Source organism: Somniosus microcephalus, unplaced genomic scaffold (genome assembly GCF_052327205.1).
Source record: "Somniosus microcephalus isolate GS21.2 unplaced genomic scaffold, FLI_Smic_1.0 unresolved_chr3, whole genome shotgun sequence".
Lineage (NCBI taxonomy): Eukaryota > Metazoa > Chordata > Chondrichthyes > Squaliformes > Somniosidae > Somniosus > Somniosus microcephalus.
The window spans coordinates 48,163,550-48,177,148 of NW_028225181.1; the positions used below are offsets into that span (position 1 = coordinate 48,163,550).

Below are 13,599 nucleotides of genomic sequence, written 5' to 3' on the forward strand. Positions count from 1 at the left end.
GGCCTACTCCTGCTCCTATTTCTTATGTTCTTATGTCTGGCCCCTCCCACGGAGAGAGCAGGGTTGGGGCGAAGGTGGAATTAAAAGCCTGCTAGTTTCCTGTCTACACAAACCTCACGGTCGGCGGATTACGCTCCCTTCCCTCATCCATCAATCCCTCCCTCCCCTTTACTGAAGTCAGCCAACCCGGCAACCACCAGGGTCATGACCTCTGGCCTTGGTCATTATGCGGACTCTGCAGCGGAGACTCGCTTCGAAGACTTAGCAGACCCTCCGACTTCCTACCAACGAGTCTCGCTCACCGCCCACCCCCTCCCACCCCGGAGGATTTGTAACCTGGTCGCAGAGGGGTCAGAGGTCGGCGCCCTGATGAGCTGCTCAGTCTCACCTTGTCCTTTCCGCCATCGTAATAGTCCAATGAGAGACCTGGGGGGGGCGGGGGGAAAACAAAAATCAAAAGTAACAAGTCGATTTAGAAAGGCCCAGTCACTCTGCCTCCCCTTACAGCCCACCCGCTCACCTCCGTCCACCCCAGCTCAGCCAGAACCATATCCGGTTAACTAATGATTCACAGACTAGCAGGGGTGGAGGACGGAGGTTTTTTTTTTTTTTTTTTAAACAATTCATCGTGGTAGCACTCTCTCACCTCGGATTTGTAAGGTTGTGGGTTTGAGCCCCACTCCAGAGACTCGAACCCAGGCCAACGCACCCCGGTTTTCCAGTACTGAAGGAGCTCTGCACTGACGGAGGGTCAGTACTGAGGGAGTGCTGCATTGTCGGAGGGGGCAGTACTGAGGGAGCGCTGCACTGTCGCAGGCGCAGTACTGAGGGAGCGCCGCACTTTCGGAGAGGCAGTACTGAGGGAGCGCCGCACTGTCGGAGGGTCAGTACTGAGGGAGTTGCGCTGCACCGTCGGAGGGGCAGCACTGAGGGAGTGCTGCACTGAGGCAGCACTGTATATTCGGAAGGGCAGTACTTAGGCAGTGCTGCACTGTCAGAGGTGCCGTTAAACCTCTCAGGCAGACGTAAAACATCCGATGGCACTATTTCGAAGAGGAGCAGGGGCGTTATCCCCAGTGTCCTGGGGCCAATATTTACCTGTCAACCATCACTAAAAATAGATTATCTGGTCTTTATCACATTGCTGTTCATGGGCGCTTGCTGTGCACAAACAGGCTGCCATGCTTCCTACATTACAACACAGTGACTACACTTCAAAAGTTTTTCATTGGGAGTAAAGCGCTTTGGGACACCCCGAGGCCATGAAAGGCGCTGTATAATTACACGTTCATAACGAACGCGCAGGGCAATGGGAAGGTTCCATTTATTGCCAGTCCCCATTGCACGCTACCATTCCTCCCGTCCCCAGTGGCACATTCCTCCCCTCCCCCAGTGGCACATTCCTCCCCTCCCCCAGTGGCACATTCCTCCCCTCCCCCAGTGGTACATTCCTCCCTCCCCCCAGTGGCACATTCCCTTCCTCCACTCAATTCAATTCAAATCGCTTTATTGGCATGATAAGGTACATCTTATGTTACCAAAGCATCGAAAAACATTTATGGTTGAACACAAATGCAGATCTATCCATACAGTGTATAAACAGATATATCCCTGAGTGTATAAATATACATTCATATAATTTGTATATACTCTTTTCTTATATTTAGTGGTTGTCCCTCTGTTTATGGCAAGCTGTAACATAGTGTGCCACTAAGGTTACACAATTTCTCTCTTCCCCCAGTAGGTATGGGAGTTTTTGGTCGTCATTCAAATTTCTGAATTCAGGGCATATTTGTGAGAATTTTTGGTAGAAATTCTCTCTGATGCCCTGATATTTTCCACAAGCTGTGAGGAAGTGCATCTCTGTCTCCACCACTCCCTGACTGCAGTGAGAGCATATACTGTCCTCTCTTGGTAGCCGGGTCTGTCTGTGTCTGCCTTTTTCGATCGCCAGGCTATGTTCACTAAGTCTGTACATTGTCAAGGTTTTTCTCAGTTTGCTATCCTTTACCATGGTCAGGTATTCAGCCATGTTGTATTGTCTGTTTAGGGCCAAGTAGCAATTGAGTTTGTTTAGGGTTTTTGTTGTTTCTGCCCAATATGTCAGATATTTTTCCTTTTGCTTAGTGACAATTGTGTTGGGTCGAATTCTTTGTGTTACGCTGTCACTGTCCTGGGGCTGGTTGTTGTTAGTAGTTACTTCACTGAGTCCCAGGACTAGTTGACTGAGGGTATTCTTCTTTATGGCCCTCTCTTGGCATTTCAGGGCTTCGTAATGATAGCAGTGGGGGTTGCTCATTTTTAGGTGTTTCCAAAATTTCCAAAATTTGGTGGCTCTTTTTTGGATAGTAATTATTAGTGGATATTGGCCTAGTTCTGCCCTGCATGCATTGTTTACGGTTTTCCTTTGAGTCCGGAGGATGCTTTTACAGAATTCTGCATGTAGGATCTCAATTGGGTGCTTGTCCCATTTTGCAAATTCTTGTTGTGTTAGCGGTCCCCACACCTCACTGCCATAGAGTGCAATTGGTTCAATTACTGATTTAAAAATTTTGAGCCAAATGCTAATTGGGATTTCTATTTGGATTGATTTTTTAAATGGCATAGAAAGCCCTTCTTGCTTTCCTCAGTGGTACATCCCCCCTCTCTCCCCCAGTGGTAAACTCCTCCCCAATGGTACATTTCCCCCTCATCCCTCCCACATACGTTGTACTGACTCCAGTGGTACATTCCTCTCCCTCCCCATCCTCTGTGATACACCCCACCTCCCCATAATAGTACAGTCCTCCCCCTCTCCCCCAGTGGTACATTCCTCCCTCTAACCCCTCTCCCCCAGTGGTACATTCCTCCCTCTAACCCCTCTCCCCCAGTGGTACATTCCTCCCCCTAACCCCTCTCCCCCAGTGGTACATTCCTCCCCCTAACCCCCTCTCCACCAGTGGTACATTCCTCCCTGTAACCCCTCTCCACCAGTGGTACATTCCTCCCTCTAATCCCTCTCCCCCAGTGGGACATTCCCCCTCTCCTCTCCCCCACTGGTACATTCCCCCTCTCCTCTCCGCCCCAGTGGTACATTCCTCCCTCTCCGCCCCAGTGGTACATTCCTCCCTCTCCCCCCCCCCCCCCCAGTGATACACTCCTCCCTCTCCCCCAGTGGTACACTCCCCCTCTAACCCCTCTCTCCCAGTGGTACGTTCCCCCCCCCTCTCCCCCAGTGGTACATTCCTCCCTTCCCCCCCAGTGGTACATTCCTCCCTTTCTTCCTCCCCCCCCCAGTGGTACATTCCTCCCTTCCCCCCCCCCCACCCAGTGGTACATTCCTCCCTTCCCCCCCCCCACCCAGTGGTACATTCCTCCCTCCCCCCCCCCCAGTGGTACATTCCTCCCTTCCCCCCCAGTGGTACATTCCTCCCTCTCCCCCCAGTGGCACATGCCCCCTCTAACCCCTCTCCCCCAGTGGTACACTCCCCACTTGACCTCGCACGACCCCCACTCTACTGGACTCACCGATCATCTTGAGGGCGAGGACGCAGTGAGGCATCGTCCACTTGATGTCGTACTGGTCGGTGGCAGTGTAGTAGTAACCGGCTAAGAGGTAGATCTGTCGGAGGAGAGAGAGAGAGAGGAAAACGTCAGACTGGCCGTATACAAGAAACGCCATTGTCCGTATGAACGCACAAGAGAGACCATCCCGCCCGCCATGCCCTCTCCCCGTGTGCATCGCGCTCCTGGGAGAGGCGGAAATCCAGGGTTGAACATCCCAGGGCCGACTGATTGAAGTTTGATCTCGGCTGGTCCAGGAGCCTGTTGCCGGCCCTGATCGGAGTCAGGTGCCAGCTATTGTTAAAGGCGCTTTCTCACAACCTCGGCATCCCACTTGACTGGGAGCCGAGCTTCCAACCCCCGACACCCCCGCCCCCCACCGTATCCGCTCTGTTGACAAGATCGCCCACGTCCGCCCTCCGTAACATCGCCCATCTCTGCTCCTCAGCCTCGTCCGTGTCCAGATTCGACTATTCCAACGCTCCCCTGGCCGGCCTCCCACCTTCCTTCCCACCCTCCGTAAACTCCAGCTCGTCCAGAACTCCTGCTGCCCCGTGTGCGAACTCGCACAGAGTCCCGTTCACCCATCAACCCCTATGCTCGCTGATGCTGCCGGTCCAGCAACGCCTCGATTTTAAAATTCTCATTCCTTGTTTTCAAATTCCTTCCATGGCCTTGTTCCTCCTCCCCATCTCTGTAACCTCCTCCAGCCCCTACAACCCTCTGAGATCTCTGCGCTCAGCCAATTCTGGCCACTTGCGCCTCCCCCGATTTCCATCGCTCCACCATTGGCAGCCGTGCCTTTACCCGCCTAGGCCCTAACCTCTGGAATTCCCTCTATAAACCTCTCTGCCGCTCAGTGAAGGAGCTTTACTCTGTATCTAACCCGTGCTGTACCTGCCCTGGGAGTGTTTGATGGGACAGTGTACATAGGAACATAAGAGATAGGAGCAGGAGTAGGCCATTCAGCCATACGAGCCTGCTCCGCCATTCAATAAGAAACTTCACTTTGCTGCACTATCCCCATATCACTTGATTGCCTTAATATCCAAAAATCTATTGATCTCTGTCTTGAATATACACAATGACTGAGCCTCCACAGCCCTCTGGGATAGAGATTCACCACCCTCTGAGTGAAGACTTTTCTCCTCATCTCAGTCCTAAATGGCCGACCCCTTATTCTGAGGCTGTGACCCCTGGTTCTAGTACGATAGCAAAATACTGCAGATGCTGGAAATCCGAAATAACAGAACAAAAAAGAGACATTAAGAGGTATTCAAAACGAGACGAGATGGTGATAGGACTAGTGGAGACAAAAGATGGCAGTAGATTAGGTGTGAAATGCGCTGGCAGAGTGGGAGACAGCTGCCATGTGGGAGAGAGAAAAAAAAGGAAGGGGGTGGGGGGGAAAACTAGTCCTATCACCATCTCGTCTCGTTTTAAACACCTCTTAATGTCTCCTCTTCTCTTTTGTTCTCTCCCAGCCTGGCCTCTTAATCTATTTCATTCCCTGTGCCTCTTTATTCGTCTTGATAAAGGGTTTTGACCCGAAACGTTGGTTAATTTCTCTCCACGGATGTTGCCTGGCCTGCTGAGTTTTTCCAGCATTTTCTGTTGTTACCCCTGATTCTAGACTCCCCAGCCAGGGGAAACATCCTCCCTGCATCTACCCTGTCAAGTCCTGTCAGAATTTTGTATGTTTCAATGCGATCACCTCGCATTCTTCTAAACTCTAGAGAATATAGGCCTAGTCTCCTCAATCTGTCCTCATAGGACAATCCCCCCATCCCAGGAACCAGTCTGGTGAACCTTCGCTGCACTCCCTCTATGGCAAGTATATCCTTCCTTAGGTAAGGAGACCAAAACTGCACACAGTACTCCAGGTGTGGTCTCACCAAGGCCCTGTATAATTGCAGTAAGATGTCTTTAATCTTATACTCAAATCCTCTTGTAATAAAGGCCAACATACCATTTACTTTCCTAATTGCTTGCTGTACCTGCATATTAACGTTCAGTGATTCGTGTACAAGGACACCCAGGTCCCTCTGAACACCAACATTTCCCAATCTCTTACCATTTAAAAAATACACCACTTAGAAACATAGAAGATAGGAGCAGGAGTAGGCCATTCGGCCCCTCGAGCCCGCTCCACCATTCAATGAGATCATGGCTGATCATCCAAACCCTAGCACCCGGTCCCTACACCGACAGCCATCCCACCCAAGCCCTATCCCCGTAACCCCGCGTATTTAATCCCCCCTAACACTAAGGGTCAATTTTTATCATAGCCAATCAACCTAACCCGCACATCTTTGGACTGTGGGAGGAAACCGGAGCACCCGGAGGAAACCCACGCAAACACGGGGAGAATGTGCAAACTCCACACAGACAGTCTTTACTTCTCTATTTTTCCTAGCAAAGTGGATAACTTCACATTTCTCCACATTATATTCCATTTGCCATGTTCTTGCCCACTCACTTAACCTGTCTATATCCCCTTGAAGCCTCTTTGCATCCTCCTCACAACTTGCATTCCCACCTCGCTGTGTAGAGGGAGCTTTACTCTGTATCTAACCCGTGCTGTACCTGCCCTGGGAGTGTTTGATGGGACAGTGTAGAGGGAGCTTTACTCTGTATCTAACCCGTGCTGTACCTGCCCTGGGAGTGTTTGATGGGACAGTGTAGAGGGAGCTTTACTCTGTATCTAACCCGTGCTGTACCTGCCCTGCGAGTGTTTGATGGGACAGTGTAGAGGGAGCTTTACTCTGTATCTAACCCGTGCTGTACCTGCCCTGCGAGTGTTTGATGGGACAGTGTAGAGGGAGCTTTACTCTGTATCTAACCCGTGCTGTACCTGCCCTGCGAGTGTTTGATGGGACAGTGTAGAGGGAGCTTTAATCTGTATCTAACCCGTGCTGTACCTGCCCTGGGAGTGTTGGATGGGGCAGTGTAGAGGGAGCTTTACTCTGTATCTAACCCGTGCAGTACCTGCCCTGGGAGTGTTTGATGGGACAGTGTAGAGGGAGCTTTACTCTGTATCTAACCCGTGCTGTACCTGCCCTGGGAGTGTTTGATGGGACAGTGTAGAGGGAGCTTTACTCTGTATCTAACCCGTGCTGTACCTGCCCTGGGAGTGTTTGATGGGACAGTGTAGAGGGAGCTTTACTCTGTATCTAACCCGTGCTGTACCTGCCCTGCGAGTGTTTGATGGGACAGTGTAGAGGGAGCTTTACTCTGTATCTAACCCGTGCTGTACCTGCCCTGCGAGTGTTTGATGGGACAGTGTAGAGGGAGCTTTACTCTGTATCTAACCCGTGCTGTACCTGCCCTGCGAGTGTTTGATGGGACAGTGTAGAGGGAGCTTTACTCTGTATCTAACCCGTGCTGTACCTGCCCTGGGAGTGTTGGATGGGGCAGTGTAGAGGGAGCTTTACTCTGTATCTAACCCCGTGCTGAACCTGCCCTGGGAGTGTTTGATGGGGCAGTGTATAAGGGAGCTTTACTCTGTATCTAACCCGTGCTGTACCTGCCCTGGGAGTGTTTGATGGGACAGTGTAGCGGGAGCTTTACTCTGTATCTAACCCGTGCTGTACCTGCCCTGCGAGTGTTTGATGGGACAGTGTAGAGGGAGCTTTACTCTGTATCTAACCCCGTGCTGAACCTGCCCTGGGAGTGTTTGATGGGACAGTGTAGAGGGAGCTTTACTCTGTATCTAACCCGTGCTGTACCTGCCCTGCGAGTGTTTGATGGGACAGTGTAGAGGGAGCTTTACTCTGTATCTAACCCGTGCTGTACCTGCCCTGGGAGTGTTTGATGGGACAGTGTAGAGGGAGCTTTACTCTGTATCTAACCCGTGCTGTACCTGCCCTGGGAGTGTTTGATGGGACAGTGTAGAGGGAGCTTTACTCTGTATCTAACCCGTGCTGTACCTGCCCTGCGAGTGTTTGATGGGACAGTGTAGAGGGAGCTTTACTCTGTATCTAACCCGTGCTGTACCTGCCCTGCGAGTGTTTGATGGGACAGTGTAGAGGGAGCTTTACTCTGTATCTAACCCGTGCTGTACCTGCCCTGCGAGTGTTTGATGGGACAGTGTAGAGGGAGCTTTACTCTGTATCTAACCTATGCTGTACCTGCCCTGGGAGTGTTTGATGGGACAGTGTAGAGGGAGCATTACTCTGCATCTAACCTGCGCTGTACCCGACACAGTGAGAGAGAACACACAGGAAGGAACGTTACCATTTGAAATATAAAACTGGTCGCAACACCTGTAATCGTCCGTCCCATGAGCCGCAGGACCAGGAACTGGAAGAGCACACAGACTATCGAGTGGAACATCTGCCAACCTGCCGGAGGAGGTGCACAAGAGTGAGAGATGGTTAGAACTGGCACTGTGGCTAGTCAAGCATCACTGCTCTGCAGGAAATGCGTTTTAATCCCCTCCCCAGACCGTGTATGGCCCACACTCAGGAGACTCTGTCCAGAATTGGCCAAATGAGCTGAGGCAGCGCCGCGCTGTCGGAGGGGCAGTGCTGAGGCAGCGCCGCGCTGTCGGAGGGGCAGCGCCGCGCTGTCGGAGGGGCAGCGCCGAGGCAGCGCCGCGCTGTCGGAGGGGCAGTGCTGAGGCAGCGCCGCGCTGTCGGAGGGGCAGTAGTGAAGGACCGCTTCAAGGTTGGAGGGGTAGTATTAAGGGAGCACTGCACTGTTGGACGGGCAGCATTGAATGAGCGCCACTGTTGGAGAGGTAGTACTGAGGGAGTGCTGCACTGACGGAGATGCGGTAGTTTTTTAAAAATTCGTTCACGGGATCTTGGTGTCACTGGCAAGGCCAGCATTTATTGCCCATCCCTAGTTGCCCCTCAGAAGGTGGTGGTGAGCCGCCTTCTTGAACTGCTGCAGTCCGTGTGGTGAAGGTACTCCCACAGTGCTGTTAGGGAGGGAGTTCCAGGATTTTGACCCAGCGACGATGATGGAGCGGCTGATATACTGCCAAGTCAGGATGATGTGCAACTTGGAGGGGAACTTGGAGGTGGTGGTGTTCCCATATGCCTGCTGCCCTTGTCCTTCTAGATGGTAGAGGTCGCGGATTCGGGAGGTGCTGCTGAAGAAGCCTTGGCGAGTTGTTGCAGTGCATCTTGTCGATGGTACACACTGCAGCCACAGTGCGCCGGTGGTGGAGGGAGTGAATGTTTAAGGTGGTGACTGGGCTGCCAATCAAGCGGGCTGCTTTGTCCTGGATGGTGTCGAGCTTCGAGTGTTGTTGGAGCTGCACTCATCCAGGCAAGTGGAGAGAATTCCATTACGCTCTTTACTTGTGCCTTGGTCGCACTGTTGGCGGAGCAGTACTGAGGGACTGCTGCACTGTCGGAAGGGCAGTACTGAGGGAGCGCTGCACTATTGAAGGGGCAGTACTTAAAGAACACTGCATGTCAGAGGGGCAATGTTGAATGAGCGCCACACTGTCAGAGGGTTAGTACTGAGGGAGGTTGCACTGTTGGAGGAGCAGTACTGAGAGAGTGCAGCAAGCAATTAGGAAGGCAAATGGCCGTCATTGCAAGGGAGGTTGGAGTATAAGAGTAAGGAAATCTTACTGCAATTATATTGGGCTTTGGTGAGATCGGGCAGGAAAGTGGAGTTGAGGCTGAGGATCAGCCGTTATCTTATTGAATGGCGGAGCAGGCTCGAGCGGCCGTATGGCCGACTCCTGTTCCTTATGTTATGTTCCCAGTCGCGCCCCTCAGATTAAGCACAGAGCAATACCATGCAGCACAATGGGCGACGCCACTCACCGAAGTTGAAATAGGCCATCCATAATCCTAATATAGCGTTGTAAAAATGCAAAACGTAAGGCTGCGTCCCGTATAGGAATCGTCTGTGGAAAAAGGCAAATGGGTATCCTGGTGGTAAGAGGGGAGAAAGTGCGACAGTTAATGAAAAAGACAAACCAGCGTCTAAACGGACAAAAGCTCGAGTGAAACCAGCCTGTAAAAAGTGGGGTCCAGCAATCCAATTGGGTCCTCGATTAACGGGCTGGGCCGTTGGGAAAGACTGGAACAGGCTACACCATGTTGCCCGCGCAGTCGACCCCCCCCCCCCCCCCCGCCACCCGAGGACACGAGATACTTGCATTCTAGGCTCGCGCCTGGCTTCAATCACGAGGACAGGTTGTATGGAATTACGTTGAATTTACCGCACAGAAACAGGCCATTCAGCCCAACTGGTCCGTGCCGGTGTTTATGCTCCACACGAGCCTCCTCCCACCCCTCTTCATCTCACCCCGTCAGCATATCCTTCTAATCCCTTCTCCCTCGTGTGTTTATCTAGCTTCCCCTTAAAGGCATCGATGCTATTCACCGCAACCACACCCTGTGGTAGCGAGCTCCACATTCTCACCACCCTCTGGGTAAAGAGGTTTCTCAATTCCCTATTGGATTTATTAGTGACCATCTTATATTGATGGCCTCCTAGATCTCACCCACAAGTGGTTAAGGCGGCAAATGGTATGTTGGCCTTCATAGCGAGAGGGTTTGAGTACAGGAACAAGGATGTCTTGCTGCAGTTGTACAGGACCTTGCCGAGACCACATCTTGAGTATTGTGTGCAGTTTTGGTCGCCTTATCTGAGGAAGGATGTTCTTGCCATGGAGGGAGTGCAGCGAAGATTCACCAGACTGATACCTGGGATGGCAGGAATGATGTATGAGGAGAGATTGGGTCGATTGGGCTTATACTCGCTGGAGTTTAGAAGAATGAGAGGGGATCTCATTGAAACTTATAAAATTCTAACAGGACTAGACAGACTAGATGCAGGAAGGATGTTCCCGATGGCGGGGGAGTCCAGAACCAGGGGTCACAGTCTAAGGATAAGGGGTAAGCTATTTAGGACTGAGATGAGGAGGAATTTCTTCACCCAGAGAGTGGTGAACCTGTGGAATTCTCTACCACAGAGGGCGGTGGAGGCCAATTCATTAAATATATTCAAGAAGGAGTTGGATATACTTCTTGAGGCTAAAGGGATCAAGGGATATGGGGAAAAGGCAGGGACAGGGTACTGAATTTGGATGATCAGCCATGATCTCATTAAATGGCGGAGCAGGCTCGAGGGGCCGAATGGCCTACTCCTGCTCCTATCTTCTATGTTTCTATGAAACATCTTCACTACATCTACCCTATCAAAACCCTTTCATAATTTTAATGACCTCTAGCAGGTCACCCCTCAGCCTTCTCTGAGAGAAAAGAACCTCAGCCTATGCAGTCTTTCCTGATAGTTATAACCTCTCAGTTCTGGTATAATCCTGCACCTTTTTTTTTTTTTTGAAGTGTAGTCACTGTTCTAATGTCGGAAATGGGACAGATAATTTGTGGACAGCAAGCTCCCACAAACAGCAACGTGATCATGATCAGATAATGTTTTTAGTGATGTTGGTTGAGGGATAAATATTGGCCCTGGACACCAGGAATAACTTCCCTGCTCTTCTTTGAAATGGTGGAGTGGCCATGGGATCTTTTACATCCACCAGAGAGGGCAGACGGGGCCTCGTCTCATCCAAAAGACTGCACCTCTGACCGTGCGGGGCTCCCGCAGAACTGCCCCTCCGACAGTGCGGGACTCCCGCAACGCTGCCCCTCCGACAGTGCGGGGCTCCCGCAACGCTGCCCCTCCGACAGTGCGGGGCTCCCGCAACGCTGCCCCTCCGACAGTGCGGGGCTCCCGCAACGCTGCCCCTCCGACAGTGCGGGGCTCCCGCAACGCTGCCCCTCCGACAGTGCGGGGCTCCCGCAACGCTGCCCCTCCGACAGTGCGGGGCTCCCGCAACGCTGCCCCTCCGACAGTGCGGGGCTCCCGCAGAGCTGCCCCTCCGACAGTGCGGGGCTCCCGCAGAGCTGCCCCTCCGACAGTGCGGGGCTCCCGCAGAGCTGCCCCTCCGACAGTGCGGGGCTCCCGCAGAGCTGCCCCTCCGACAGTGCGGGGCTCCTGCAACGCTGCCCCTCCGACAGTGCGGGGCTCCCGCAACGCTGCCCCTCCGACAGTGCGGGGCTCCCGCAACGCTGCCCCTCCGACAGTGCGGGGCTCCCGCAACGCTGCCCCTCCGACAGTGCGGCGCTCCCGCAACGCTGCCCCTCCGACAGTGCGGGGCTCCCGCAACGCTGCCCCTCCGACAGTGCGGGGCTCCCGCAGAGCTGCCCCTCCGACAGTGCGGCGCTCCCTCAGTACTGCCCGACAGTGCAGCACTCCCTCAGTACTGCCCGACAGTGCAGCACTCCCTCAGTACTGCCCGACAGTGCAGCACTCCCTCAGTACTGCCCGACAGTGCAGCACTCCCTCAGTACTGCCCCTCCCACAGTGCAGCACTCCCTCAGTACTGCCCGACAGTGCAGCACTCCCTCAGTACTGACCCTCCCACAGTGCAGCGCTCCCTCAGTACTGACCCTCCCACAGTGCAGCACTCCCTCAGTACTGCCCCTCCCACAGTGCAGCACTCCCTCAGTACTGACCCTCCCACAGTGCAGCGCTCCCTCAGTACTGACCCTCCCACAGTGCAGCACTCCCTCAGTACTGCCCGACAGTGCAGCACTCCCTCAGTACTGCCCGACAGTGCAGCACTCCCTCAGTACTGACCCTCCCACAGTGCAGCACTCCCTCAGTACTGACCCTCCCAGTGCAGCACTCCCTCAGTACTGCCCGACAGTGCAGCACTCCCTCAGTACTGACCCTCCCACAGTGCAGCACTCCCTCAGTACTGACCCTCCCACAGTGCAGCACTCCCTCAGTACTGCCCCACCGACAGTGCAGCGCTCCCTCAGTACTGACCCTCCCACAGTGCAGCGCTCCCTCAGTACTGACCCTCCCACAGTGCAGCACTCCCTCAGTACTGCCCCACCGACAGTGCAGCACTCCCTCAGTACTGCCCCACCGACAGTGCAGCGCTCCCTCAGTACTGACCCTCCCACAGTGCAGCACTCCCTCAGTACTGCCCCACCGACAGTGCAGCACTCCCTCAGTACTGCCCCACCGACAGTGCAGCGCTCCCTCAGTACTGACCCTCCCACAGTGCAGCGCTCCCTCAGTACTGACCCTCCCACAGTGCAGCACTCCCTCAGTACTGCCCCACCGACAGTGCAGCGCTCCCTCAGTACTGACCCTCCCACAGTGCAGCACTCCCTCAGTACTGCGCGGAGTGTCAGCCTTGGTTCTTTGCTCAAGTCTCTGAACCCACAGCGTTCTGACTCCGAGGCGTGTGTGGTACCCACTGAGCCACGGCTGACAATGTAGTTATTGCTAAACCTTTATAAATATCACTGGCTAGTCCTCAGCTGGAGTATTGTCTAATTCTGGGCACCACACTTTAGGAAGGATGTCAAGGCCTTGGAGAGGCTGCAGAAAATATTTATTATAAATGGTACCAGGGATGAAAGACTTCAGTTACGTGCATTTATATAGCACCTTTCACAAACTCAGGACGTCCCAAAGCACTTTACAGCCAATGAAGTGATTTTGAAGTGTAATCACTGTTGTAACGTCGGAAACACGGCAGCCAATTAGTGCACAGCAAGCTCCCAGAATGCAGCAATCTGATAATGACCAGATAATTTTTTTAGTAATGTAGGTTGAGGGGTAAATATTGGCCAGGAGAGACTAGAGAAGCTGGGGTTTTTCTCTTTAGAGCAGAGAAGGTTCAGGGGAGATTTACCAGAAGGGGCAAAGAGAGGGTACGAGAATAGAACGGTAGCCAACATAAAGGGTAGTCCAAAAGTCTTCTATAGGCTTATAAATAGTAAACGGGTAGTAAGAGGAGGGGTGGGGCCGATTAGGGACCAAAAAGGGGACCTACGCATGGAGGCAGAGGGCATGGCTGAGGTACTAAATGAGTACTTTGCAGGTGGTGTCTTCACCAAGGAAGAGAATGCTACCATAGACATAGTGAAGGAGGAGGTAGAGGAGATACTGGATGGGTTAGAAATTGATAGAGGTATTAGAAAGGCTGGCTGGACTTAAAGTAGATAAATCACCAGGAGCGGATGGGATGCATCCTAGGATGCTGAGGCAATTGAGGGCGAA

General features: G+C 53.0%; 1 protein-coding gene across 1 annotated transcript in view; it reads right to left on the reverse strand.

Annotated features, from left to right (window-relative positions):
* Window positions 1–174: 174 nt before the first annotated feature.
* lpcat3 (lysophosphatidylcholine acyltransferase 3) overlaps window positions 175–13,599 on the reverse strand; it is a 57,132-nt gene continuing 43,707 nt past the window's right edge. The window contains exons 2-5 of the mRNA XM_085976768.1: window positions 9,330–9,437; window positions 7,780–7,886; window positions 3,508–3,601; window positions 175–426 (exon numbers count right to left, since the gene is read on the reverse strand). Of these exons, the coding sequence (XP_085832894.1) occupies window positions 299–426; window positions 3,508–3,601; window positions 7,780–7,886; window positions 9,330–9,437 (437 nt within the window). The 3' untranslated portion in view covers window positions 175–298. The remainder of the gene's footprint in view (window positions 427–3,507; window positions 3,602–7,779; window positions 7,887–9,329; window positions 9,438–13,599) is intronic.